General features: G+C 46.6%; 1 protein-coding gene across 1 annotated transcript in view; it reads left to right on the forward strand.

The window, feature by feature from the left end:
* The first annotated feature begins 9,394 nt into the window (after positions 1 to 9,394).
* Positions 9,395 to 26,196, forward strand: part of GLDN (gliomedin) — a 28,725-nt gene continuing 11,923 nt past the window's right edge. The window contains exons 1-6 of the mRNA XM_087704187.1: positions 9,395 to 9,761; positions 15,540 to 15,591; positions 16,438 to 16,455; positions 17,658 to 17,756; positions 19,693 to 19,839; positions 21,555 to 21,698. Of these exons, the coding sequence (XP_087560313.1) occupies positions 9,396 to 9,761; positions 15,540 to 15,591; positions 16,438 to 16,455; positions 17,658 to 17,756; positions 19,693 to 19,839; positions 21,555 to 21,698 (826 nt within the window). The 5' untranslated portion in view covers position 9,395. The remainder of the gene's footprint in view (positions 9,762 to 15,539; positions 15,592 to 16,437; positions 16,456 to 17,657; positions 17,757 to 19,692; positions 19,840 to 21,554; positions 21,699 to 26,196) is intronic.

Genomic DNA, 26,196 nt, shown 5'->3' on the forward strand with positions numbered 1-26,196 from the left:
GCATTCTGAATTGAAGCATGCCACTCAAATGGCTATGGTGACTTGCAAAACAACCAGAAGCCCAAGGAATTTCTTTGCAGGGATAAGCTGTTGCACCTGGTTATCTATTCTTCTGGGCAGGTAGGAACATTTTCAAACAAAGCTATGGGTTTTAACCACTCATCATTATTGTTCAAGTCCGCCTAGGAATCTATGTGTGGTTATCTTTGGAAAACAGGGTCCCCCTGTTTTCCAGAATTTGTCCAAACCCATGTTCATGGCATCAATGACACTCTCTGACCATCTCATCTTCTGCCCTCCTCTTGCCTTCCATCTTTCCCAACATCAGGGTCTGTTCCAAGGAGCAACGGATAGAAACTAATCAAGGAGAGAAGCAACCTAGAACTAAGGAGAAATTTCCTGACAGTGAGAACAATTAATCAATGGAACAGCTTTCCTCCAGAAGTTGTAAATGCTCCAACACTGGAAGTTTTTAAGAAGAGATTGGACAGTCATTTGTCTGAAGTGGTATAGGGTTTTCTGTTGAGTGAAGTGCTGGACCAGAAGATCTCCAAGGTCCCTTCCAACTCTGTTCTCCTATTCTATTCTATTCTATTCTATTCTATTCTATTCTATTCTATTCTATTCTATTCTATTCTATTCTATTCTATTCTATTCTATTCTATTCTATTCTACTCTACTCTACTCTACTCTACTCTACACTCTACTCTCAATATTCTATATTCTTTTTTTTTGCTAGCAGATTTTTTTTATTATTTTTCCCTTCTACAACACCTTACAGTCATTACATCAACATTGTTATGTCATCATACCTGTACATGTATATAATATTTCGCTTCTATGTTTACACACCTTTATACACAGTTCTATATATATTTAATCTTTCTACTGGGAATAATCAAAGGGAAATATACAAAGAAAATTAAGTACAAATTAACACATCTGCTAGAATAGCATTTGTCCAATGCTGGAAACAAAATAATGCCCCCTCGGATGAATTAGTGATAAAAAAAACTTTGGATTGTGCAGAGATGGACAAATTAACACTGAAATTAAAAGATGAAGAAGAGTCGGAATATTATGAAATTTGGAACAATTGGTACAAATGGCTGCAAAACAAGAATAAAATTAATTAAGCCAAAAAACCATATTCTATATTCTATATTCCATTCTAATTCTAATTCTACTCTATTCTAACAAGAGTCAACCCCTGAACTTCATAGCTGAGTGGGGATATTCTCCCAAATGACCACATCTATTCTACTCTACTCTATTCTACACTACATTCTACTTTACTCTACTCTACTCTCCATATTCTATATTCCATTCTAATTCTAATTCTAATCTATTCTAACAAGAGTCAACCCCTGAATTTCATAGCTGAGTGGAGATGTTCTCCCAAATGACCACATCTAGATGGAAAACTCAACAGTATGATATCAAATTCAACTACTCCCCCTTGATGTCCTCAACAGAGAGGATTTGAGATCTGAGGACAGCTATCAATCACCAGGCCAGGTGGTTACGAGTCCCTTGCATCCCATAAAGCGGGTCGTAGTTTGGGTGACGTCTTAAGACTCTACCCCACAAAAGTCCCACCAATTGCTTTCATCTACCACAGTAGAGCAGCTACGTTAGCCTGCGTCGACTTGCATAATGAATAGCTTGTTCCCATCCCTCTCTTTTCATCCTGCTCGATTCATCCACATGAATCATGTCCTTCCGTTCACTTTGATGGCTCCCTCTGGGTTCGCCTCTGATTCATTTTTTCCTGTCCAGAAACAATCCTGTAGTTGTTCAAAGAAATCCAGCAAAAGTTTCTGGGGGAAGCATCCTTCGGTGGCCAATGAGACGATCATTTTCTTTCAAGCTGTGTGGCCGGGGGTTTTGTGTTTGTGTGTGTGTGAGTGTGTTTTCCTGGCACTTGGGCTATTGAATGCCTTGTTTTGTGTTGTACTGGAGTCCAGTCCAAGGAACTCTTCTCTCTCTCTCTCTCTCTCTCTCTCTCTCTCTCACACACACACACACACACACAAACAAAAGAAAGAAACGGCTACTGCGGTGTTCTCCAAAAGATTTGCAAATCTCCTCGTACTTAGTATGCACAATGCAAATGATTGGGTGGAAATGCCTGAAATTTCATTGAAAAATGAGCCAGGTGTGTTATAAAAGGAATTGGTTCATTGCTGCCTTACTGGTTGGACTCGTGTTAACACACCGAGTCATTCAGCCAAGTCTTCCTTTGATGAGTTTTGTTCTAGATTGCCTTAGATGTGATCTGGATTTCCGGAGAAACTTCTATCTCAGTGATGGCGAAACTTTTCGGCACCAAGTGCCCAAACCAGAATGCCCATGCACGCACCTGCCAGAGCCCCAGAAATGTGAAGATAAGATCAGCTGGCCTGTGCCCATGGCGCACGCCAGCCGCCTTGTCTTCTGGTTTCCAGGGCTCTGGTATGTGCGAAGACTAGCTGGCCAGTGCTCATGTGCATGCTGGAAACCACTCCCACAAAGCAGGCCACACCTACAGAAGAGGTTCTAAAAAAATTTGAAACCCACCACTGGTGCACACCCAGTCCATTAAAGGGGGCGGGATTTGATCGATTCTGACTGGTTGAACTTATGCATATTCGATCCTCCAACTCATTTCTGTAGTCCTTTTCTTTTTTTCTTTTTTTTAAAAAAATAATTTTTAATTTAAAACAAGTACAACATCTTTCTTTACATGCTATAGAAAGTGTATCAGTCGGTCACAAATAAACTTTCGTGCATCTCCTCCACAGTCAAGAAACATAACTCATGTTAACTCAAGCATTTTAACTCAAATATTCATACATATCACCATCATCATATATCCATTTTCATTTGACTGTAATTATTATTTAAAAATATTGATAATAATAATAATCTTAAACAAAACATGCCCACACCAGTGGGGGAAAAAAAAAAAGAAGTTTCGGTCACAAGTTGCACTTCAAAGAAATGAGCTGCCCCCGGAGCTTCGTATAATCCCCGACCTCCGGTCCTTCCGACGTGCCCTAAAAAGTTGGCTTTTCCGGCAAGCCAGCCTGGCCTGAACAAAACAAATCAAAGTATTGATCATTGTTAATTTTAATTCATTTTTTTTAAAAAAAATGTTATTGTCAATTCTAATTGGGTTTGTTTGGGATATTCTATTAATTTTTTTTAACTTTTGTATTATGTGTTTCTTTTAATGTTGTACGCCGCCCTGAGTCCTTGGGAGAAGGGTGGCATATAAATCGAATAAACCTAAACCAAACCAAACCAAATGTCCATCTCATTGATTTGCCATGGTTATAGTTTAAAAAAGACATTTACATATTCGTCTTTTTCAAAAAGAAGGGATGAGTTGGCTCAGTGGCTAAGATGCTAAGCTCGTCGATCGGGAAGGTCGGCAGTTTGAATCCCTAGTGCTACCTAATGGAGTGAGCTCCCGTGACTTGTCCCAGCTTCTGCCAACCTAGCAGTTCGAAAGCAGATAAAAAATGCAAGTAGAAAAATAGGGACCACCTTTGGTGGGAAGGGAACAGCGTTCCGTGTGCCTTTGGTGTTTAGTCATGCCAGCCACATGACCACGGAGACGTCTTCAGACAGCGCTGGCTCTTCGACTTTGAAACGGAGATGAGCACCGAGATTGCAAGATTCTAGCAAACTTTTGCTAGAATGATGTATCTAGTGAAATACGGAGTTTTTTTTCATGTATCTTTTTTTTGGGGGGGAAGGGGGGGTCATTTAATTATTGATGCAGGGATAGTACAGTCCATTATTGGCCCAGAAGTACAGAGTGGATACATTTGATTATGTGTCGCTTCATCGTTCACTGTGCACACACTGTGCGAAGATATAATTGGCTTTGATTTTCTGAATAACCCACCATTCCAGCCAAGAGGCTAAAATCTAAAGTGGAAAAAAAAACATGTTGGCTTAAGCACAGGCATAAACCATCCCTCAGCTTTGCCAAAGAGCTGCAATTGGTTGGCTCACTTGCCTCTGCTTTTGAGTCAGGATTAAAACTAGCAATTGTGGTTTATTCCACCAACGGTGGCTTACATCCATGCGTCAATTCAGCCAATGAACTGGGAATTGCTCGTAATTATCTACCATTCTATGAGGCAGGCTATGGACAGTGACCAGTTCAAGGTTATCCAATAAAGATTTTCTAGTTTTCTTGCAGTATGCCTAGGATTTCCATGGCCAAAGCCATACATTTTCTTTGTACGAGTTTAGTACGGAGGCTATTTGGTGTAGTGGTTAAGGGACTGAGCTAGAAACAGGTGAATTGTGAGTTTCTAGTCCTACCTGGGAGATGAAGTCCACTGGATGACTTTGTGGCAAGTCCAGCAATGACTTGAAGCCCCTCCCCCCCACATACACACCAGGTGGGTTCCTACCAGTTCGCACCAGTTCGGTAGAACCGGTTCGTCCAATCTACTGAACCGGTTAGAAGAGGTTCCACCAAAAAGCAGGCCACACCTACAGAAGAGGTTGCAAAAATGTTTGAAACCCACCACACACACACACACACACACTCACTCACTCACTCACACAGAGAGAGAGAAAGAAAGAGAAAGAAAGGAAGAAATAAAAAAAGAAGAAAAGAAAGAAAAAGTGAGAAAGATGAAAGGAAAAAAGGAAAAAGGGACAGAGAGACAAAAGGAAGGGGAGAGAGAGAGAGAGAGAGAGAGAAAACACATGGCCGGGAAACCACTCCCACCAGGTTACATGGCTGGCAAGCCACTCCCACAAAGGAGGCCACACCCACAAGAGTAGGTTTGAAAATTTTTTGAAACCCACCACTGATACACACCTTATTTACCCTGATTTTTTTGGGAGGAAGGGTAATATGGATTCACCGATACGTTTTATTTTATTTATGCCTGCCTTAATTTTGTTGGAGAAGACTCTTGAGTGTCCCTTGGAGTGCAAGGAGATCCAATCAGTCAATTCTAAAGGAAATCAACCCTGATTGTCCCTTGGAAGGGCAGATCCTGAAGATGAAACTCAAATAAGAATTGAGAATGGAATAGAATGGAATGCCATGGAATGGAATATGGAATATGAAGAGTAGAGTAGAGAAGAGTAGAGTAGAGAAGAATAGAAACGAAACAGAGTTGGAAGGGACCTTGGAGGTCTTCTAGTCCAGCACCTCACTCAACAGGAAGCCCTATACCATTTCAGACCAATGACTGTCCAATCTTCTCTTTAAAACTTCCAGTGTTGGAGCATTTATAACTTCGGGAGGCAAGTTGTTCCACTGCTTAATTGTTCTAACTGTCAGGAAATTCCTTCTTAGTTCTAAGTTGCTTCTCTCCTTGATTAGTTTCTATCTGTTGCTCCTTGGAACAGACCCTGATGTTGGGAAAGATGGAAGGCAAGAGGAGAAGAGGAGGCCAGAAGACGAGATGGTCAGAGAGTGTCACTGATGCCATGAACATGAGTTTGGACAAACTCTGGAAAACAGGGGAGCCTGGTGAGCTGTGGTCTACAAGGACCATAGGGTTGCGAAGAACGAGACCCAACTTAGCAACCAAACAACAAAATGTATTTACCATATTCATACAGCTACCTATGAGCCTTGGTGGTGCCGTGGTTAGAGTGCAGCACTGCAGGCTACTTCTGCTGCCTGCCAGCTGCCTGAAATTTGGCAGTTCAAATCCCACCAGGCTCAACGTTGACTCAGCCTCCCAACCTTCCGAGGTGGGTAAAATGAGGACCCAGATTGTTGGGGGCAAGAGGCTGACTCAGTAAACTGCTTAGAAAGGGCTGTAAAGCACTGTGAAGTGGTATATAAGTCTAAGTGCTATTACTATCTTCCTTCCTTCCTTCCTTCCTTCCTTCCTTCCTTCCTTCCTTCCTTCCTTCCTTCCTTCCTTCCTTCCTTTGCAATATTTAGAATGCAGTATTGCAGGCTAACTCTGCCCCCCCACCCCTGCCAGCAGTTCGATCCTGACCGGCTCAAACTTGACTCAGCCTTCCATCCTTCCGAGGTGGGTAAAATGAGGGCCCAGATTGTTGGGGGCGAGAGGCTGACTCTGTAAACTGCTTAGAAAGGGCTGTAAAGCACTGTGAAGTGGTATATAAGTCTAAGTGCTATTACTACCTTCCTTCCTTCCTTCCTTCCTTCCTTCCTTCCTTCCTTCCTTCCTTCCTTCCTTCCTTCCTTCCTTCCTTCCTTCCTTCCTTCCTTCCTTCTCTTGCAATATTTAGAATACAGTATTGCAGGCTAACTCTGCCCCCACTGCCAGCAGTTCGATTCTGACCGGCTCAAAGTTGACTCAGCCTCCAATCCTTCCGAGGTGGGTAAAATGAGGGCCCAGATTGTTGGGGGCAAGAGGCTGACTCTGTAAACCGCTTAAAGAAGGCTGTAAAAACACTGCAAAGTGGTACATAAGCCTAAATGCTAGCTCTATCTCACCCAGAGACTCACAAATGACCCACGCATGATGGCTGGGCTTAGATATTACGTCAGTCCAAAGCCGCGTTGGCTTATTTAAGATCCAGTGTCTGTTTGGGTCCAACCTTAAACTCGCTGTTGGTTCACTCACAACGGTCCTTCCATCCGCGGAACGAACCACCACACCTTTTTAAATAGCTCAGCTCTTCCTGGGCCTGGCACAGATGGGAGGCTTCAATGCGGCTTGCCTCCTGCTATGCTCCAAATGCTTATGCTTCAAATGATTGAGGATCTTTCCTTTCGGCTCTCCGTTCCCGCACCCTTAACGTAAAGTCAGCGCCATTCGAACCCTGGGATCTATTTCTCAGTGGCCACAGAAGATGTTTATGTTTATGTTTATTTCATTTGTATGCCGCCCTTTCCCCCTGAAGGGGGACTCAGGGCGGCTCACAACTCAAACCAGGGAAGGGGGATACAGACAAATTAACAACAACACAAAACAATACATAATTTAAAACACGCAACAATCATACCATTCGAGATAGGGGCAACGGTTCTTTAGCCCCAGGCCTGTCGGAACAGCCAGGTTTTAAGGGCTTTGCGGAAGGCCTGGAGGGTGGTGAGGGTGCGAATCTCCACGGGGAGTTCGTTCCAGAGGGTCGGAGCAGCCACAGAGAAGGCTCTCCTCCGGGTAGTCACCAGTCAACACTGGCCGGCAGATGGAATTCGGAGGAGGCCTAGTCTGTGGGATCTAATCGGTCTGGTGGAGGTAATTGGCAGCAGGCGGTCTCTCAAGTACCCAGATCCAATACCATGAAGGGCTTTATAAGTGACGACTAGCGCCTTGAAGCGTATCCGGAGACCAATAGGCAGCCAGTGCAGCTCGCGGAGGATAGGTGTTACGTGGGTGAACCGAGGTGCACCCACAATCGCTCGCGCGGCTGCATTCTGGACAAGCTGAAGTCGCCAAATGCTCTTCAAGGGCTGCCCCATGTAGAGCACATTGCAGATGAGATCCGGCTTGTGGAAGAGAAAGGGGAATCAGCTAAGGCATTGTTTCAGTTTTTGTAATCTATGGAAAGATGAGGGGGGAAACCAATCAGGGCATTGTCTCCTGCTTCTCTTCTTCCCCTGTAGCAAAGAATAATAAAAGGAGAATATTTGTAGCTCAGGGTTGAGATGAAGGGTCCTTGCTGCTCTCTGAGCTTGGTGGTTTTTTTGCAGACGTTTCACGACCCAACTAGGTAACATCATCAATGCAATCCCAAAGGTGCTTTTTCAAGAAGCCACTGGAAGCCTTCTGGTTTTTCTCTGAAGAGGTTTCGCTTCTCATCCAAGAAGCTTCCTCAGCTCTGACGGGATGGTGGGGAATGGTTTATATTGTCTTGTTTTTCTTTGAAGAGGTTTCGCTTCTCATCCACGAAGCTTCTTCGGCTCTGAGAAATGAAACGCCTTCAAAGAAGAAAGTCCAGTTGCCTCTTGAAAAAGCACCTTTGGGTTAACAACCATGACCTGGATGTGACTGAGAATCTCCATAGACAATCATCAGTGCTACATTCACTAGCACCTAGTTTAGGCCATGAGATCTCTGCCAGGAAACAAGCAAGTTCAGAGAGCACCAAGGACCCCACAGTTTTCCTCCTCCTCCTCCTCCTCCTCCTCCTCCTCCTCCTCCTCCTCCTCCTCCTCCTCCTCCTCCTCCTCCAAGTACTGATGATGTTACCTAGTTGGCTCATGAAACCTCTGCCAGAAAACAAGCATGCTCAGAGAGCACCAAGGACCCCACAGTTTTCCTCCTCCTCCTCCTCCTCCTCCTCCTCCTCCTCCTCCTCCTCCTCCTCCTCCTCCTCCTCCTCCTCCTCCTCCTCCTCCTCCTCCTCCTCCTCCTCCTCCTCCTCCTCCTTCAAGTACTGATGATGTTACCTAGTTGGCTCATGAAACCTCTGCCAGAAAACAAGCAAGTTCAGAGAGCACCAAGGACCCCACAGTTTTCCTCCTCCTCCTCCTCCTCCTCCTCCTCCTCCTCCTCCTCCTCCTCCTCCTCCTCCTCCTCCTCCTCCTCCTCCTCCTCCTCCTCCTCCTCCTCCTCCTCCTCCTCCTCCTCCTCCTTCAAGTACTGATGATGTTACCTAGTTGGCTCATGAAACCTCTGCCAGAAAACAAGCAAGTTCAGAGAGCACCAAGGACCCCACAGTTTTCCTCCTCCTCCTCCTCCTCCTCCTCCTCCTCCTCCTCCTCCTCCTCCTCCTCCTCCTCCTCCTCCTCCTCCTCCTGATGATGTTACCTAGTTGGGTCATGAAACGTCTGCCAGAAAACAAGCAAGCTCAGAGAGCACCAAAGACCCCACAGTTTTCCTTTTCCTCCTTCTCCTCCTCCTCTTCCTCCTTCAAGTACTGATGATGTTACCTAGTTGGGTCATGAAACGTCTGCCAGAAAACAAGCAAGCTCAGAGACCACCAAGGAGCCCTCATTTCAACCCCCAGCTACAAATATTCCCCTTTTATTAACTTGCTACAGGAATCCTTCCCACTCTGCTCTGAGGAGGTTTGCTTAGTTGAGGGCTTTAGCCGGGTCAAGTCCCCATCCCCGGCGACTCCTAAACCGGCGCTTAGCGTGCGCGGACCCCGTCCCTAGAAACCGCACTCCTTCAGCAAAGCCTGGTTTACAGCGCCGGTCAGGGTCGCTTTTCACCCTTATCCAAGTTCTCCGTGGAGCAGCCGGACTTTGTCTCCCCAAGCGCTGCGGAGCCCCCGGTCCTTGCGCGCCCCTGTCAGCCGGGAAGAGACGTGGGTTGCCGGGCATCCGTGCCCGCTCCCTGCCTGTCTCCAAACCCCCCGGCCGGGGCTCCTGGCTGGCACCCGGGTGACTCAGCCGCCCACGGGCCATAAGAGCCGCCCCGAGGCCGAGCCGCAAAGAGCAGCAGCAGCTTCCCAGCCCCGGGACGCGCAAACAGCCTCTCTGCCCGGGCCAAAGCAGGGCGATGCGGGGCGAAGGAGGCGGCAGCGGCGGGGCTGGCCGGGCGCTGCGCTGCGCTCTGGCCGCGGCCGGCTTGATTTCGGCGCTGAGCGCCGTCGGGACCCTCTTCCTGCTGGCTCAGTGGCGGGAGCTGAGCGCGGCGTTGCGGGAGCTACAGGAGGAGGCGAGGCAGCTGCGGGCGGCGCCGGCAGCCGGGGGTCCCGCGGCCGCGCTCCAGGCCTGGCTGGCGCCCATCGCTCCCACCGACGGCCCACCGATGGCTGGCCGGGCCAAGCGGAGCCAGCAGCAGCGGCGGCGCGGCCTCGCCAAGGGTCACCTGCGAGCGGAGAGCGAGGAGATGCTGATGCTGATGACTTACTCCATGGTGCCGGTAGGGGGCGCTGGGAGAAGGCGTGAGGGTGGGGGTAGGGGGGCAGTGGTCAAATTCAAATGCCGGTTCTTAGTGGGCGTGGCGTGGCTTGGTGGGCGTGGCGTGGCTTGTGGGCGTGGCAGGGAAAGGATGCTGCAACTCTCCATTCCCACCCACTTCAGGGGAAAGATACTGCAAACTTCCATTCCCACCCATTCCAGGGGAAGAATACTGCAAAGTCTCCATTCCCTCACCATTCCGGGGGAAGGATACTGAAAAGTCTCCATTCCCTCCCCATTCGGGGGGGGGGGGGGAAGGATACTGCAAACTTCCATTCCCTCCCCACTCTGGGGGAAGGATACTGCAAACTCTCCATTCCCACCCACTTCGGGGGAAGGATACTGCAAAACCTCCATTCCCTCTCCACTCTGGGGGAAGGATACTGCAAACTCTCCACTCCCTCCCCACTCCGGGGGAAGGATACTGCAAACTCTCCATTCCCACTGTCCCAAAGCTGCTAATGGGGATGGGGGGAATTGCTCAAGGCATCTGGACAGCTCTGGGACCAATTCCAGCGTTCTCCAACTGAATCAGCTCCAGGTTTAAAATTGGGTGTTTCTGAACTAAGGGGAAGAACTTTTGTTTTTGGACCAGTTTCAATTAGGTCAACCCAGGATTTTGCAGTATCCTTCCCCTGGAGTGGGGAAGGAATGGAGGTTTTGCAGTATCCTTTTCCTGGAGTGGGAAGGGAATGGGGATTTTGCAGCATCCTTCCCCTGGAGTGGGGAGGGAATGTGGATTTTGCAGTATCCTTTCCCTGGAGTGGGAAGGGAATGGGGATTTTGCAGCATCCTTTCCCTGGAGTGGGGAGGGAATGGGGATTTTGCAGCATCCTTCCCCTGGAGTGGGGAGGGAATGGGGATTTTGCAGTATCCTTTCCCTGCCCCGCCCACCAAGCCCCGCCCACAGAACCGGTAGTAAAAAAAAATGAATTTCATCACTTGGTCATCCACTGCCCTCTAACCTTGGCAATATCAGGGGATAGTAGAATAGAAGACAAAGATTTGGAGAAGACCACAAAATATCCAGATCTGAATGGAAATGGAAAAACTATGGCATAAACTGACCATGGTGTCCCAGTGGTTATTGACACATCGGACACCATACTAAAAATATCTTATAAAAAGGATGTAAAACCTTGGCAACTTTAAGACTTGTGGACTTCAGCTCCCAGAATTCCCCAGCTGGCCATGAGGTCCACAGGTCTTAATGTTGCCAAGGTTGCGTGCCCCTGTCTTAGACAACACTTAGAAAATCTGTGCATTGACAATGTTTCCACCTGCCAATTGCAACATCGCACATGGCTTGAATCCAGAGGTGGGTTCCTACCAGTTCGCACCTATTCGCTAGAACCGGTTCGTCAAATCTACCGAACCGGTTAGAAGAGGTTCCACCAGTGGACCCGGAAAGCAGGCCACACCTACAGAAGAACTTCCAAATTTTTTTGAAACCTACCACTGGTCCTTGGATAGGATTATTCTACACTATCATGCTCCTATTTATAAAACTCAGTGCCTCTGTGAAAGGTAAGGATGACTACTGCGTTTGTGGTGCAATCAGAACATTGCATGTGTTGAAGTTGTTTTAATGCAAACCAAAGATGCCTTTAAAAAAAGAAGTTACATCATATTCTTAGACATTTAGCTATGACCTTTGGACCAAAGCTGAAGAAGCTTCTTGGATGAGAAGGGAAATGTCTTCAAAGAAGACCCCCCAAAGCCCAGTTGACTCTTGAAAAAAGCACCTTTGGGACAACCATGACCTGGATGACCAAGAATCTCCATAGACATTTAGCTCCTACGCTTGGGCTTCATCCCAAAGCAACGGGATCGTAGGATGAAGCTGGCCTCCACCATTTTGGACGTTGCCTCTTTTCTTGTCTTTCCAATAGCAGTTTTTGGACTGGATCTTAGGAAGAAGATAAATGCCAGAACAAAGGGAAATTAAGAGCCTTTTCTAGCTTGGTCTGTCTCTGCCAAAGCAATGCGAGAAAGATGCTCTCTCCTTTTTGTTGTTTCTCTTAATGACTCATAGAGTCCTCATTGTCTTTTTTTTAATTTTTTTGGTGCAATAAGCCAGCAATTAATCTCTCTTTAAACCTTGCTGTGTGTTTGTGGGGGAAAAGAAAGGCATAGGGTGTCCCTGTCTTCACAATCAAGCGTGCTTTGAGACTGGAGGATGGTGGAATAGGCAACAAAACAGAAAAATTCAAAATCAGTATGATTAACCATTGTGGATAAAGTGAGTGCAGAAGGAACACATTGGACATTCGGGGATTCAACATCTATCCACGCTGCTGCTACCATTCATTTTTCTCATTCACTCAATCATGAATGCATAATCATGTTTTTCCCCCTAAGCTACCCACAGTCCAAGATTCTGACGCAGGTTTGGGCTCCCCATGAATGACCAGCGTTGGAGGACCCCACTGCTTTGATCTGCTGATTTTCCCAGCCAGTTTTCTCAATCATATTACATTGTCTTCTTTCTGGGTAGAGAACTGGAGTCCAAGGAGGCTAATATTCCATTCTTACCTGTGGCTCGCAGATGGGTGTCTCCTTAATTGCGCAACGTTGGAGCTGTGTGGTCCTACAAGCTTCCATGTTGGGAGATCTACATGGAGATGGGCAACTTTTTCAAGGTTGAACTCTGGTGCTGGAGAAGACTCCTGCGAGTCCCTTGGACTGCAAGGCAATCCTAGAAGAGATGCACCCTGACTGCTCTTCAGAAGGCCAGATCCTGAAGAGGGAACTCAAATACTTTGACCACCTGATGAGAAGGAAGAAGGACTCCCTGGAGAAGAGCCTCATACTGGGAATGATTGAGGGCAAAAGAAGGGTTCCACTACAAAACCGTGTTCGACTAAACTGCGCTCGACGAAACCGCGTAGCTGACGTCATCAACAGCGCGACAACAGCGTGGAGACAGAGGCACGCTGTAAACGCTAAACCTAAAATTAACCCCTAAACCTAAACCTAACCCCCCTAAACCTAACCCTAAACCTAACCCTAAACCTAACGCTTAACCTAACGCTTAACCTAACCCTAAACCTAACCCTTAACCTAACCCTTAACCTAACCCTAAACCTAACCCTAAACCTAACCCTTAACCTAACCCTTAACCTAACCCTTAACCTAACCCTAAACCTAATCCTAACCCTTAACCTAACCCTAAACCTAACCCTAACCCTAACCCTAACCCTAAACCTAACCCTAACCCTAACCCTAACCCTTACCTTAAGTTGAATCGGCTTGTTTTCAAAGCGCTATTTAAAGCGCCCTTCTTTCTCCGCGCTCGCTGTTGTCGCCCTGCTGGTGACGTCAGTGACGCGGTTTAATCGGGCGCGGCTTAGTCAAGCGCGGTTTTGTCGTGCCACGCAAAAGAAGAAGGGGACGACAGAGAATGAGGTGGCTGAATGGAGTCACCGAAGCAGTAGACGTGAGCTTAAATGGACTCCAGAGGATGGTAGAGGACAGGAAGGCCTGGAGGAACGTTGTCCATGGGGTCACGATGGGTCGGACACGACTAACAACAAATCAATATTAAGAGCCTCTATTCTACTGTTTCTCTTTAGGTTGCAAGCTTTACCAATCAAAATTAAGGACCTCTGTTCTACTACTTTCCCCTAGGTTGCAAGCTTGCAGTGGCAAAGAATGGGTTAATTGGAGGTTACAAGACACTATGCTCTTAGCCGCAACCACACAAGTGACAACAATGGATAGATTTTTATATGCTTGGCCTGGGCAGAGTATGGGAAGTAGATTGTCCTTAATCACTAATGACTGGTTTTAAAACAATCTGATTTTCTTTGCCTGGTCTCTCAGGGAAGGTCAACCTGTGGCCTCAATTTAAAAGCTAGTCTGGGTCACATCTAGGAAGACAGGCGCCATTAGTCATCCCTCTGGGACATTGCATTTTTTCCTAAGTGTAAGCAAAATTGTTTGCACGAAGAGCAGTATCATTCTCTTCCTGAAGGTCTCATCCGATCCTCCTGGGGTGGCCATGAATGGAAAAAATAATAATAATAAGATTTTAGAAACCTTTCCCCCTCATTGCCAACATGATGCAATGTAATTCTACATTGAGAAGACTGCCAGAACTTTAAGGCTCACAAAAATCTTAAAATTGTGCTTGCTAGGAATTTTAAAAAAAGGGACACGGTGGCTCAGCGGCTAAGACGCTGAGCTTGTTGACCAGAAAGGTCGGCAGTTCAGAAGTTCGAATCCCCAGCACCGCGTAATGGAGTGACCTCCCGTGACTTGTCCCAGCTTCTGCCGACCTAGCAGTTCGAAAGCACGTAAAAATGCAAGTAGAAAAATAGGAACCATCTTTGGTGGGAAGGTCACAGCGCTCCGTGCGCCTTCAGCATTGAGTCATGCCACATGACCACAGAGATGTCTTCGGACAGCGCTGGCTCTTCGGCTTTGAAATGGAGATGAGCACCGCCCCCTGGAGTCGGGAACGACTAGCACATATGTGTGAGGGGAACCTTTATCTTTAGTTTAGGAATTTAAATTAAGAGGAAATGTGTTAAATGTAGGCATGTGTCTTTCACTTTCCTTGCTTCACCCAAAAGGTACAAAACAGGAGTATGAAAACATCACAAGATTACAATCCCAGATCTACAATCATTAATATTATTTCAACCTTCCTGTCCTCTACTATCCTCTGGAGTCCATTTAAGCTCACACCTACTGCTTCAGTGACTCCATCCAGCCACCTCATCCTCTGTCTTCCCCATCTTCTTTTGCCTTCAATTTTTCCCAGCATTAAACTCTTCTCCAGGGAGTCCTTCCTTCTCATTAGAGAAAGTATTTGAGTTTCAGAAGATGATAGATACATACATCCATAGATAGATACGGTAGGTAGATAGGTAGGTAGGTAGGTAGGTAAGTAGGTGGATAGATAGATAGATAGATAAATAGATAGATAGATATGGTAGGTAGGTAGGTAGGTGGATAGATAGATAGATATGGTAGATAGATAGATAGATAAATAGATAGATAGATAGATAGATATGGTAGGTAGGTAGGTAGATAGATAGATTGATTGATTGATATGGTAGATAGATAGATAGATAGATAGATAGATAGATAGATAGATAGATGATAGATGATAGATATGGTAGGTAGGTAGGTAGGTAGGTAGGTAGATAGATAGATAGATAGATAGATAGATAGATAGATAGATAGATAGATAGATAGATATGGTAGGTAGGTAGGTAGGTAGGTAGGTAGGTAGGTAGGTAGGTAGGTAGGTAGATAGATAGATAGATAGATAGATAGATAGATAGATAGATAGATAGATAGATGGATAGAGATAGCTTCTGTGACTACATCCAGCCACCTCCTTCTCTGTCATCCCTTTCTTCTTTTGCCCCCCATCATTCCTAGCATGAGGCTCTTCTCCAGGGAGTCCTTCCTTCTCATTAGATGGCCAAAGTCTTTGAGTTTCCTCTTCAGGATCTGGCCTTCTAAAGAGCAGTCAGGGTTGATCTCCTCTAGGACTGACCGGTTGGATCGCCTTGCAGTTCAAGGGGCTCGCAGGAGTCTTCTCCAGCACCAGAGTTCAAAGGCCTCTATCCTTTGACGCTCAGCCTTCCTTGTGGTCCAACTTTCACAGCCGTACTTTGCAACCGGGAAAACCAGTGTTCAGTGTTAGGAATCCAAATTTAAATTCTCTAAAATGTCTGCAATCCTGTGCAAGGCAGGTGACCTCTGAAATGTCTTCTTGTTTTAGGTCCGGGTACTGCTTGAGTTGTGCAACAGCACAAAAGGAGTGTGTTTAACAGGTAAGAGCGTCGACGATGGCCTTGAAGGAAAGAGTTAATTTCCCTTGGATGTGTGTCCTGCTCCATCCGCATCTAATTCAAAGATGGTTAACAATATGTCCTTAGCTTGAGTGGATAAGGTGTATTGAGCCGAGGTGGCGCAGTGGTTAGGGTGCAGTATTGCAGGCCACTTCAGCTGACTGTTATCTGAAGTTCAGCGGTTCAAATCTCACTGACTCAAGGTTGACTCAGCCTTCCATCCTTCCAAGGTGGGTGAAATGAGGACCCAGACTGTGGGGGCGATATGCTGACTCTGTAAACCGCTTAGAGAGGGCGGTATATAAGTCTAAGCGGTATGAAGCGGTATATAAGTCTAACTGCTATTGCTACCCAGTGTCTAAATGGCTCTGGAACCTGGTTGTTCTCATTAAAACATTTCCTTTGTTTTCCGTAAGATGTTGGCTTAGTTCTACATCTAAGCTTTGCACTTTTGGTTTAGTAGCCAGTTAGGCCATGGCTTAGCCATTAAAGATGCTGAGCAGGTCAGCTGGAAAGCTGACAGCCCAGGTTCAAGACCCGAGTGCCACAGGACAGGGTGAGTTCCTGTGACTTGCTCCAGTTCCCGCAAACCTAGCAGTTTGAAAGCATGCAAATGTGAATAGATAAATAGGTACCACTTCCCGTTCCATGCTGTAGACCATAGACCATGGACAATGTCTTCGGACAACGCTGTCTTTCTCAGCTAAGAAATGGAAATAAGCACTGCCCCCTAGAGTCAGACACAACTGGACAGGGGAAATTGTTACCTTTTGCCTTTATCTTATGCTTAGTCTTTATTTGTAATTCTTCGTTTTATTCTCTATTTAGGTCCACCGGGATTGCCAGGTAATATATATTTTCTTTTCTGGCCTTATTGTCTTGGTCTTACTGAAAAAACAAACAAACCAGTATGAAAATTCTCCTCAATTTATCTGGCTCTCTCAGTTTGCTTCTCATTCCTCTACAATTTGCTGACTTTTTAATTGGAAATTTGCTAGAGTTGGCCCCTTGGAACTCCCGAATGAGCTCTGGGTGTTAGTAGAATTACAAAAACAAAAATAAGAATAATGTTATTGAACCATGGTTGGGTTTGATCACAACCAAACCTGCTTTTGGTTTCGTGAAAATCAACCCCTTACAACTGCTGAACCATGGTTGATGGTTTGATGTGCTCCATGTGTAAATCCTATGTGTTTATGCAACGTAACAAACCATGGCTTAGCCTGATACAATACTCAGGTGATTGGGGGGCCAATGACCTGTTCAGATGACCTTGGTTGTGATGGAGAAACGAGCCCTTTCCTCCCGCCTCTCCCCTTCATGAACTATCATTAGTGAAGCATTAACATGGTCTTAAGGGACCCGGTGGCTCAGTGGCTAAAACGCTGAGCTTGTCAATCAGAAAAGTCGGCAGTTCGAATCCCTAGCGCCATATTACGGAGTGATCTCCTGTTATGAGCCGAGGTGGCGCAGTGGTTAGGGTGCAGTACTGCAGGCCACTTCAGCTGACTGTTATCTGCAGTTCAGCGGTTCTAATCTCACCGGCTCAAGGTTGACTCAGCCTTCCATCCTTCCGTGGTGGGTGAAATGAGGACCCAGACTGTGGGGGCGATATGCTGACTCTGTAAACCGCTTAGAGAGGGCTGAAAGCCCTGTGAAGCGGTATATAAATCTAACTGCCATTGCTATTGCTATTTGTCCCAGCTTCTGCCCACCTAGCAGTTCGAAAGCAAGTAAAAATGCAAGTAGAAAAATAGGGACCACTTTTGGTGGGAAGGTAACAGCGTTCCATGCGCCTTCGGCGTTTAGTCATGCTGGCCACATGACCACGGAGACATCTTCGGACAGCGCTGGCTCTTTGGTTTTGAAACCGAGATGAATGCCCCCGCTAGAGTCGGGAACGACTAGCACATATGTGCGAGGGGAACCTTTACCTAACATGATCCTATGAGGATCTTCACTTGGAAATAACTCCTCCTTGTCTTTCAGTATCCAATTTTTCTGTTGAAAAGAGACAAAACACTAAAAATATCCTTTGACTTCATCAGGTCCCTCTGGAATGGATGGATTGCCTGGTTTGAATGGATCTGATGGTGCTCCTGGCATTCCTGGACCAAGAGGTGAACCAGGAAAAAGAGGGAAAACAGGTATACCCACAAAACACGAGGGATGAAATTGAGGAGCCGAGATGGCACAGTGGTTAGGGTGCAGTACTGCAGGCCACTTCAGCTGACTGTTATCTGCAGTTCAGCGGTTCTAATCTCACCGGCTCAAGGTTGACTCAGCCTTCCATCCTTCCGAGGTGGGTGAAATGAGGACCCAGACTGTGGGGGGCAAGTTGCTGACTCTGTAAACCGCTTAGAGAGGGCTGAAAGCCCTAGGAAGCGGTATATAAGTCTAACTGCTATTGCTATCTGTCTTCTCTGCTCCAGCCATTGAGAAGTTTCAGGCAAATTATATCTGGTGACTTGATTCCCCAGGCCTAAGAAGGGATGATATTGACCACACATATTGTTTCAGATTATGGTCTGTTTGGTTTTTTCAGGCTAGATTGTTGCATTGTATAGAATTGGATTTATTTATTTATTCCTCACGTTCATACACCACCCACATCACCTGACTCTATAACAACGAGGTTCCTCAAATGATTTGATTGGTCTCATATCTCAGCCAACATAATTTTGCCTGGGCCTTGAATGAGATGCAACTGAGCTGGAATCTGGTTTAGACATAGCATTAGAGGTTGAATATGTGCTCCTCGTGATGAGGTACTTGAGGTATTCTTCCCATGTGATCAATACCTGAATGTTTTCAAGGCAGTAGCAAATTTTTATGCGTAGCTTTAGTCCAGGGGTAGTCAACCTTTTTATACCTACCACCCAGTATTGTATCTCTGTTAGTAGTAAAATTTTCTAACCGCCCACCGGTTCCACAGTCATGGTGATTTATAAAGTAGGGAAGTAACTTTACTTTATAAAATTTATAAAGCAGACTTACAGCAAACCCCTACCGGCGCCCACCATGAAGGCTGGAACGCCCACTAATGGGTGGTAGGGACCAGGTTGACTACCATTGCTTTAGTCTATAGAAGCCCTTTGATGCCTTCAAGGAATCCCAGAAGTGATTTTTCCAAAAGGCAACTGGACTTCCTTGGGTTTTCTTCTTTTAAAATCGTTTTGCAACTTCTTCAGTTCTGAAGAAGCTTCTTGGATGAGAAGCAAAATGTTTTGAAGGGGAAAACCAAGAAAGTCCAGTTGCCTTTTGGAAAAATTATCTTTGGGACAACCATGACTTCGATGGCTGTGAATCTCCTTAGACAACTTCAAGGAATCGTTAATTTCATTGCGTTTCTTCCTTTTGTCTATAAACTGTATATATTGTTATGTGTTGTTGTTAGTTGCAAAGTCATGTCCGACCCATTGCGACCCCATGGACGACGTTTCTCCAGGCCTTCCTGTCCTCCATCATCCTCTGGAGTCCATTGAAGCTCACGCTGACTGCTTCAGTGACTCCATCCAGCCACCTCATTCTCTGTCGCCCCCTTCTTCTTTTGCCCTCCATCGTTCCCAGCATGAAGCTCTTCTCCAGGGTGTCCCTCCTTCTCATTAAGTGGCCAAAGTATTTCCTCTTCAGGATCTGACCTTCTAAGGAGCGGTCAGGGTTGATCTCCTCTAGGACTGACCTCTTGGATCGCCTTGCAGTCCAAGGGACTCGCAGGAGTCTTCTCCAGCACCAGAGTTCAAAGGCCTCCATTCTTTGGCGCTTTCTTATGGTCCAACCTTCACAGCCATCCATTGCAACTATACACACTTTTGTTGGCAGGATACACACTTTTGTTGGCAGGATATTGTTATGTACACATGTATTAATGGGGGAGATGTTTTTTAAAAAAATTCTGTAACTTGGTCTTGACCATAAATAAACAAGTAAATAAATGAATATTCTCAGGGCAAGCGGAGTGAGAAAACTACTGTGGTTTGAATTCAGGTCTCCTTTATAAATATCTCCTACAAACGTTTGGATTGCATGTATTCTTGGCTGCCTATCTTTTGTGGCATTTAATGTTCTCCTGTGTTTTTCCAGGACTGAAGGGTGACCCTGGAGAGAAGGGTGAAAAAGGAGATCGTGGTGAAATTGGCACACCTGGAAAAGAGGGAGAACGAGGTGAAAAGGGCTCCAGAGGGCCCAAAGGGGACAAAGGAGAAGCAACCAATGAACTGGTTTCTGAAGGTAAGATGAAATGATGGTCTACAAAGAACACAATGGTGGTAGAGTTGGAAATCAGCCTTTTCCAAGTCGACGCCTTCCAGATGTGTTGACTTCAGAGGATGAGATTGAAACACATCTGGAAGGCATCAGGGTTGGTTAGAAATAGAATAACGAGTTGGGAGGGACCTTGGAGGTCTTCTAGTCCAACCCCCTGTTTAGGCAGGAAGCCCTACACCTCTTCAGGCAAATGGTTAAGGTTAAGACAAAGGATGAAGAAGGCTTGTTCTTCATGGTAGCTAGCCAAGATTTTTTAAAAAATATTTATTTAGTTATTCAATTTCTATAGCCAACCAACTCAACAAGTGACTCTGATGCTTGGGGATGCGCATGGGCTGCATACAAACACCCTAGAACAGCTAAAGAGTAGAAGTAGCTAAAGAGCAGAAGTTGCCTCCAGAAGTTGTAAATACTCCAACACTGGAAGTTTTTAAGAAGATGTTGGATACCCATTTGTCTGAAGTGGTGTAGGTTTCCTGCCTAAGCAAGGGGTTGACTAGAAGACCTCCAAGGTCCCTTCCAACTCTGCTATTCTATTCTATTCTATTCTATTCTACTCTACTCTACTCTACTCTACTCTACTCTACTCTACTCTACTCTACTCTACTCTACTCTACTCTACTCTACTCTACTCTACTCTTCTATATTCTATATTCCATTCCATTCTATATGTCTTCCCTTCCCTTCCCTTCCCTTCCCTTCCCTTCCACTCCACTCCACTCCACTCCACTCCACTCCACTCCACTCTACTCTTCTATATTCTATATTCCATTCCATTCTATGTGTCTTCTCTTCTCGTCTCTTCTCTTCTCTCCTCTCCTACTCTACTCTACTCTTCTATATTCTATATTCCATTCCATTCTATGTGTCTTCTCTTCTCTTCTCTTCTCTCCTCTCCTACTCTACTCTACTCTTCTATATTCTATATTCCATTCCATTCTATGTCTCTTCTCTTCTCTTTTCTTCTCTTCTCTCCTACTCTATTCTACTCTACTCTACTCTACTCTTCTCTTCTATATTCTATATTCCATTCCATTTTATGTGTCTTCTCTTCTCTTTTCTTCTCTTCTCTCCTACTCTACTCTACTCTACTCTACTCTACTCTACTCTACTCTACTCTACTCTACTCTACTCTACTCTACTCTTCTCTTCTCTTCTATATTCTATATTCCATTCCATTCTATGTCTCTTCTCTTCTCTTTTCTTCTCTTCTCTCCTACTCTACTCTATTCTACTCTACTCTACTCTACTCTTCTATATTCTATATTCCATTCCATTTTATGTGTCTTCTCTTCTCGTCTCTTCTCTTCTACTCTACTCTACTCTTCTATATTCTATATTCTATTCCATTCTATATGTCTTCTCTTCTCCTCTCCTCCCCTCCCCTCCACTCCATTCCACTCCACTCCATTCTATTCTGAAGAAGTTTCCATGTTCACAAGGTGGAGTTGCCCTAGTGTCCACTGCTTTCAGATGACCTATGTGGTAGCAGAGATGACCTCAAGAGAGCCCTAATGGTGGAGATGTCCACCTTGTTGTTGTTGATTGGTTCTGATGCATTCTGGATGGAGGAGGGAAGAGGAGACGAATAGAGCAACAACATTTACCGAGTGACCTTGACCTTCCTCTCCGGAAGAGTAATTCTCTCTCACCGTTTTTGATTGGTGCTTCTACCGTAGGTGAGAAAGGGGATCCTGGTCCTCCAGGACCTCCTGGCCCCCCAGGGCCTCAGGGACCACCAGGACCTCAAGGACCACCAGGAACTTCAGGGAAGCGTAAAGCCAAGCCCCAGGAGGAGAAGATCTACAACACCGAATGCACAGGTGAGTGTTTCTGGATGCTAACTACCGGCCACCTGCTGCTTTGCCTCTCCATTTTGTTTCTGAGTCAAATGTCCATTGTTCAGATGATCTACACTACTGTCTTCAGGCAAGGGTGGGCTTCAAAAATTTCAGCAACGGGTTCTCTACCCAGTTGCTGGGTGAGCATGGCCATGGTGGGGGTGGCCTAGTTGGCCTCCTGCACCACGGTGGGCGGCAACATTTTTCGCCCTCTCCACGAGCTGCACTGGCTACCTGTTGATCTCCGGGTGCGCTTCAAGGTGCTACTTATCACCTTCAAAGCCCTTCATGGTAGTGGGCCTGGGTACTTGAGAGACCGCCTACTGCCAATTACCTCCACTAGACCGATCCGATCGCATCGATTAGGCCTCCTCCGAATTCCATCTTCCAGCCAGTGCAGACTGGCAACTACCCGGAGGAGAGCCTTCTCGGTGGCTGCTCCAACCCTCTGGAACGAACTCCCCGTGGAGATTCGGACCCTCACCACCCTTCAGTCCTTCCGCGCCGCTTTAAAGATCTGGCTGTCCCGACTGGCCTGGGGTTAAGATTCTAACCCCACCCGATTTGTGTGATTGTGTGACTGTTGTGCTCTCTTTTTTAATATGTTGCATTGTCTCTATGTGGAATACTGTTTGTCTCCCCCCGCCTTTTTGAACTGTGAGCTGCCCTGAGTCCCCCCCAGGGAAAAGGGCGGCATACAAATAAAGGGTAAACTAAACTAAACTAAACTCCAGGCTCCGGAGGTTTTTATCGAGCCTCCGGGAGGGCAAAAACTGCTTCCCCAGGCTCCGGAGGCTTTCCGGAGACTGGAAACAAGCCTGTTTATGGACTTCCAGGACCTCCGGTAAACCCGCTTTCTCCCTTTCCCTGAGCTTCCATGAAGGCCCTGCACTTACCTGGCATGATGAAGGGGTTGCATGGAGCAGGGGTGGGTTCCTGCCGGCCTTAGTACTGGTTTGGCACGAAGAAATTTGCGCAAGCACAAAACATTAGAAAAGGAAACAAAATTACATTTTTTTCAATGAAGATTGTTCTGCGCATGTGCAGAACAGAAAATCAAGATGGCGGCCCCGAGGATAGAACCAGTTAGCAATAGCAATAGCAGTTAGACTTATATACCGCTTCATAGGGCTTTCAGCCCTCTCTAAGCGGTTTACAGAGTCAGCATATTGCCCCCAACAACAATCTGGGTCCTCATTTCACCCACCTCGGAAGGATGGAAGGCTGAGTCAACCCTGAGCCGGTGAGATTTGAACAGCCGAACTGCAGAACTGCAGTCAGCTGAAGTAGCCTGCAGTGCTGCATTTAACCACTGCGCCACCTCGGCTCTGGCATGTGTCCGGCCAAATTACTACCTACTTGGCCAAACTGGTCCGAAGTGATAGGAACCCGCCTCTGGTGTGGAGACTCCTGGGAGGGGCAGGGTAGGAGAGGTGGGGTGGGCGTGGCCAGCCAGCCGTGGCATTTGGGAGTTCGCTGAATTGGGCAGAATCCTAGCTAGACGCTTTGCCCAATCCCATGGGAACCTCCAGCAGCCCACCCCTGTCTTCAGGTCAGAACAAACGGACCTCTTGAGCCATTTCTCCTTTCAAGCTTTACGTTCTTCTGCTCTTTCTACGTCTGGATCATTCCTTAGGTAGCTCCAGTGAAATATCTCCACTCTTCTCTGCACCCCACCAAAAAAACCCCAACAACTGAGTTTAGTTCTGCTATTTTGGGTGGCTCCCACCTTTTTTGTCTCTCCCCCTCCCCCTGAAGGTGTCCCATGCTTGTTTTCTACCCTGTGAAGTGGGTACATGGCTCTCTTCCAATGCTTGGAACAGAACGTTCCATTTCAAGGATGCTGCGGGGGGAGATCTTGCTTTCACCCTCTCCTCTATGTACTATTTTGGGGGCTGGCTGATTAGCTTGCCATGGAGCTGGCGCCCTACTGGTTCCATCTCCTGCTGTGTCTAGCTTCTGTCTTATCTTATGTGACAGAGGAGAAGATAATTGGGGGTGGATAAGGACTTCAGCAGTCATTTGCAAGGTAAGCCTTGATTAGTGAGAGCTCAAACCAACTCAGAGAGATGCTTAAGTCCATCTCTAAGCCCAGAAACTTAGCAACGGAGTTTTGTATTGAGGTTCAGCTAGTTCCAAGACCAGCTGGACCAACCCTTGCATGGAATTCTGGGGAATCTGGCTTGATGGAAAGGAAGGCCCATTAGTAAATGATCCAGCTCAGGCTTGATTTCATTTCATTTCATTTATTGAATTTCTATGCCGCCCAATCCCGAGGGACTCTGGGCGGCTTACAGAAATGAAAAAAAAAATGTAAAAGAATTTTTAAAAACAATGGGACACAACAAAGTTAAAAAAAGGAACTCAACAAACACCCAGTTGAAAGGGGGCTGGACCTCAATCAAGGGGTCAACAGCCCCAGGCCTGCCGGAAAAGCCAGGTTTTAATGGCTTTGCGAAAGGCCATGAGAGTGGGAAGGGCTCGGATCTCTGGGGGTAGCTCATTCCATAGTGCTGGAGCGGCAACAGAGAAGGCCCTACTCTTAGCAATAGCAATAGCAGTTAGACTTATATACCGCTTCATAGGGCTTTCAGCCCTCTCTAAGCGGTTTACAGAGTCAGCATATCGCCCCCACAGTCTGGGTCCTCATTTCCGTGACCCGTCAAAACCGCGGTCGACAAAAGCGCGCTCGGCGAAAGCGCGTACGTGACATCATCACAGCGCGATGAAAAAAATTAAAAATTGAAATAAAAATAAAATTAAAGCAAGCCGATTCACATAAAGGTAAGGGTTAGGTTTAGGGTTAGGGTTAGGGTTAGGGTTAGGGTTAGGGTTAGGTTAAGGGTTAGGGTTAGGTTTAGGGTTACGTTAAGCGTTAGGGTTACGTTTAGCGTTAGGTTAAGGGTTAGGTTAAGGGTTAGGTTTAGGGTTAGGTTTGGGGGGGTTAGGGTAAGGTTTTCGCTTTAATTTTACATTTACCGATCACAGCGCGATGTTTTCGTCGTGCTGTGATGACGTCACGTACGCGCTTTCGTCGAGCGCGCTTTTGTCGACCGCGGTTTTGTGGTGGAACCCCTCATTTCACCCACCTCGGAAGGATGGAAGGCTGATTCAACCTTGAGCCGGTGAGATTAGAACCGCTGAACTGCAGATAACAGTCAGCTGAAGTGGCCTGCAGTACTGCACCCTAACCACTGTGCCACCTCGGCTCTTAACCGAGGCGTCGCCAGCCAGCATTGTTTCGCTGAAGGCACCCGGAGAAGGTCCATCCTGTGCGATCTTATTGGTCTTAGGGAGGTATGCGGCAGGAGACGGTCTCGTAGGTATCCTAGGCCATGTAGGGCTTCAAAGGTGATAACCAGCACCTTGAATCGTGCTCGGAGACCAATGGGCAGCCAGTGCAGCTCGTGGAGGATAGGTGTATAGATAGATTGATGAGTAAATGCTCCCAGGTTCAACCTTGAGATCTCCCAAGAAGGGCTTGGACAACATTTTTTGGGGGGGGGTGGACTTTCAGAGAGCTGCTGTGAAGTTGGGGCTACTGGAAGTGGTGGCTGGATGATCTACTTTGGTTCAAAGCAGCTCTTCCCTAGATGGTCCTGTTACCTCTTTCGCTTGAAGCTACCAAGTTGAATGTTTGAATGTTTATTTTATTTATATGCTGCCCTTTTCCACCGAAGGGGACTCAGGGTGGCTCACAACTCAAACCAAGGGAGGGGGATACAAACAAAAATTAAAATGACACGCAACAATACATAATTTAAAACACGCAACAGTCATACCATTCGAGATGGGGGCAACAGTTCTTTAGCCCCAGGCCTGTCGGAACAGCCAGGTTTTAAGGGCTTTGCGGAAGGCCTGGAGGGTGGTGAGGGTGCGAATCTCCACGGGGAGTTCGTTCCAGAGGGTCGGAGCAGCCACAGAGAAGGCTCTCCTCCGGGTAGTCGCCAGTCGACACTGGCCGGCGGATGGAATTCGGAGGAGGCCTAATCTGTGGGATCTAATCGGTCTAGAGGAGGTAATTGGCAGCAGGTGGTCTCTCAAGTACCCAGGTCCAATACCATGAAGGGCTTTATAAGTGACGACTAGCGCCTTGAAGCGTATCCGGAGACCAATAGGCAGCCAGTGCAGCTCGCGGAGGATAGGTGTTACGTGGATGAACCGAGGTGCACCCACGATCGCTCACGCGGCTGCATTCTGGACAAGCTGAAGTCTCCGAATGCTCTTCAAGGGCTGCCCCATGTAGAGCACGTTGCAGTAGTCCAGTCTAGAGGTCACAAGGGCATGAGTGACTGTAGTGAGGGCCTCCCGGTTCAGGTAGGGACGCAACTGGTGTACCAGGCGAACCTGGGCAAAGTTCTGAAGACCAAGAAGACCCAAGAAGTAGGATGTGAGAGAATGGCGATGGCACAATTTAACTTTTCTCCTATTTTGAAAGGGGTCTGAACTAGGTTAGAGCACCAGCATTTGAGGTCTACTT

This window comes from Thamnophis sirtalis, unplaced genomic scaffold, assembly GCF_051295495.1.
Source record: "Thamnophis sirtalis isolate CommonGarterSnake01/CBP01778 unplaced genomic scaffold, rThaSir2_p1.2 scaffold_2, whole genome shotgun sequence".
NCBI classification, from domain to species: Eukaryota; Metazoa; Chordata; class Lepidosauria; order Squamata; family Natricidae; genus Thamnophis; species Thamnophis sirtalis.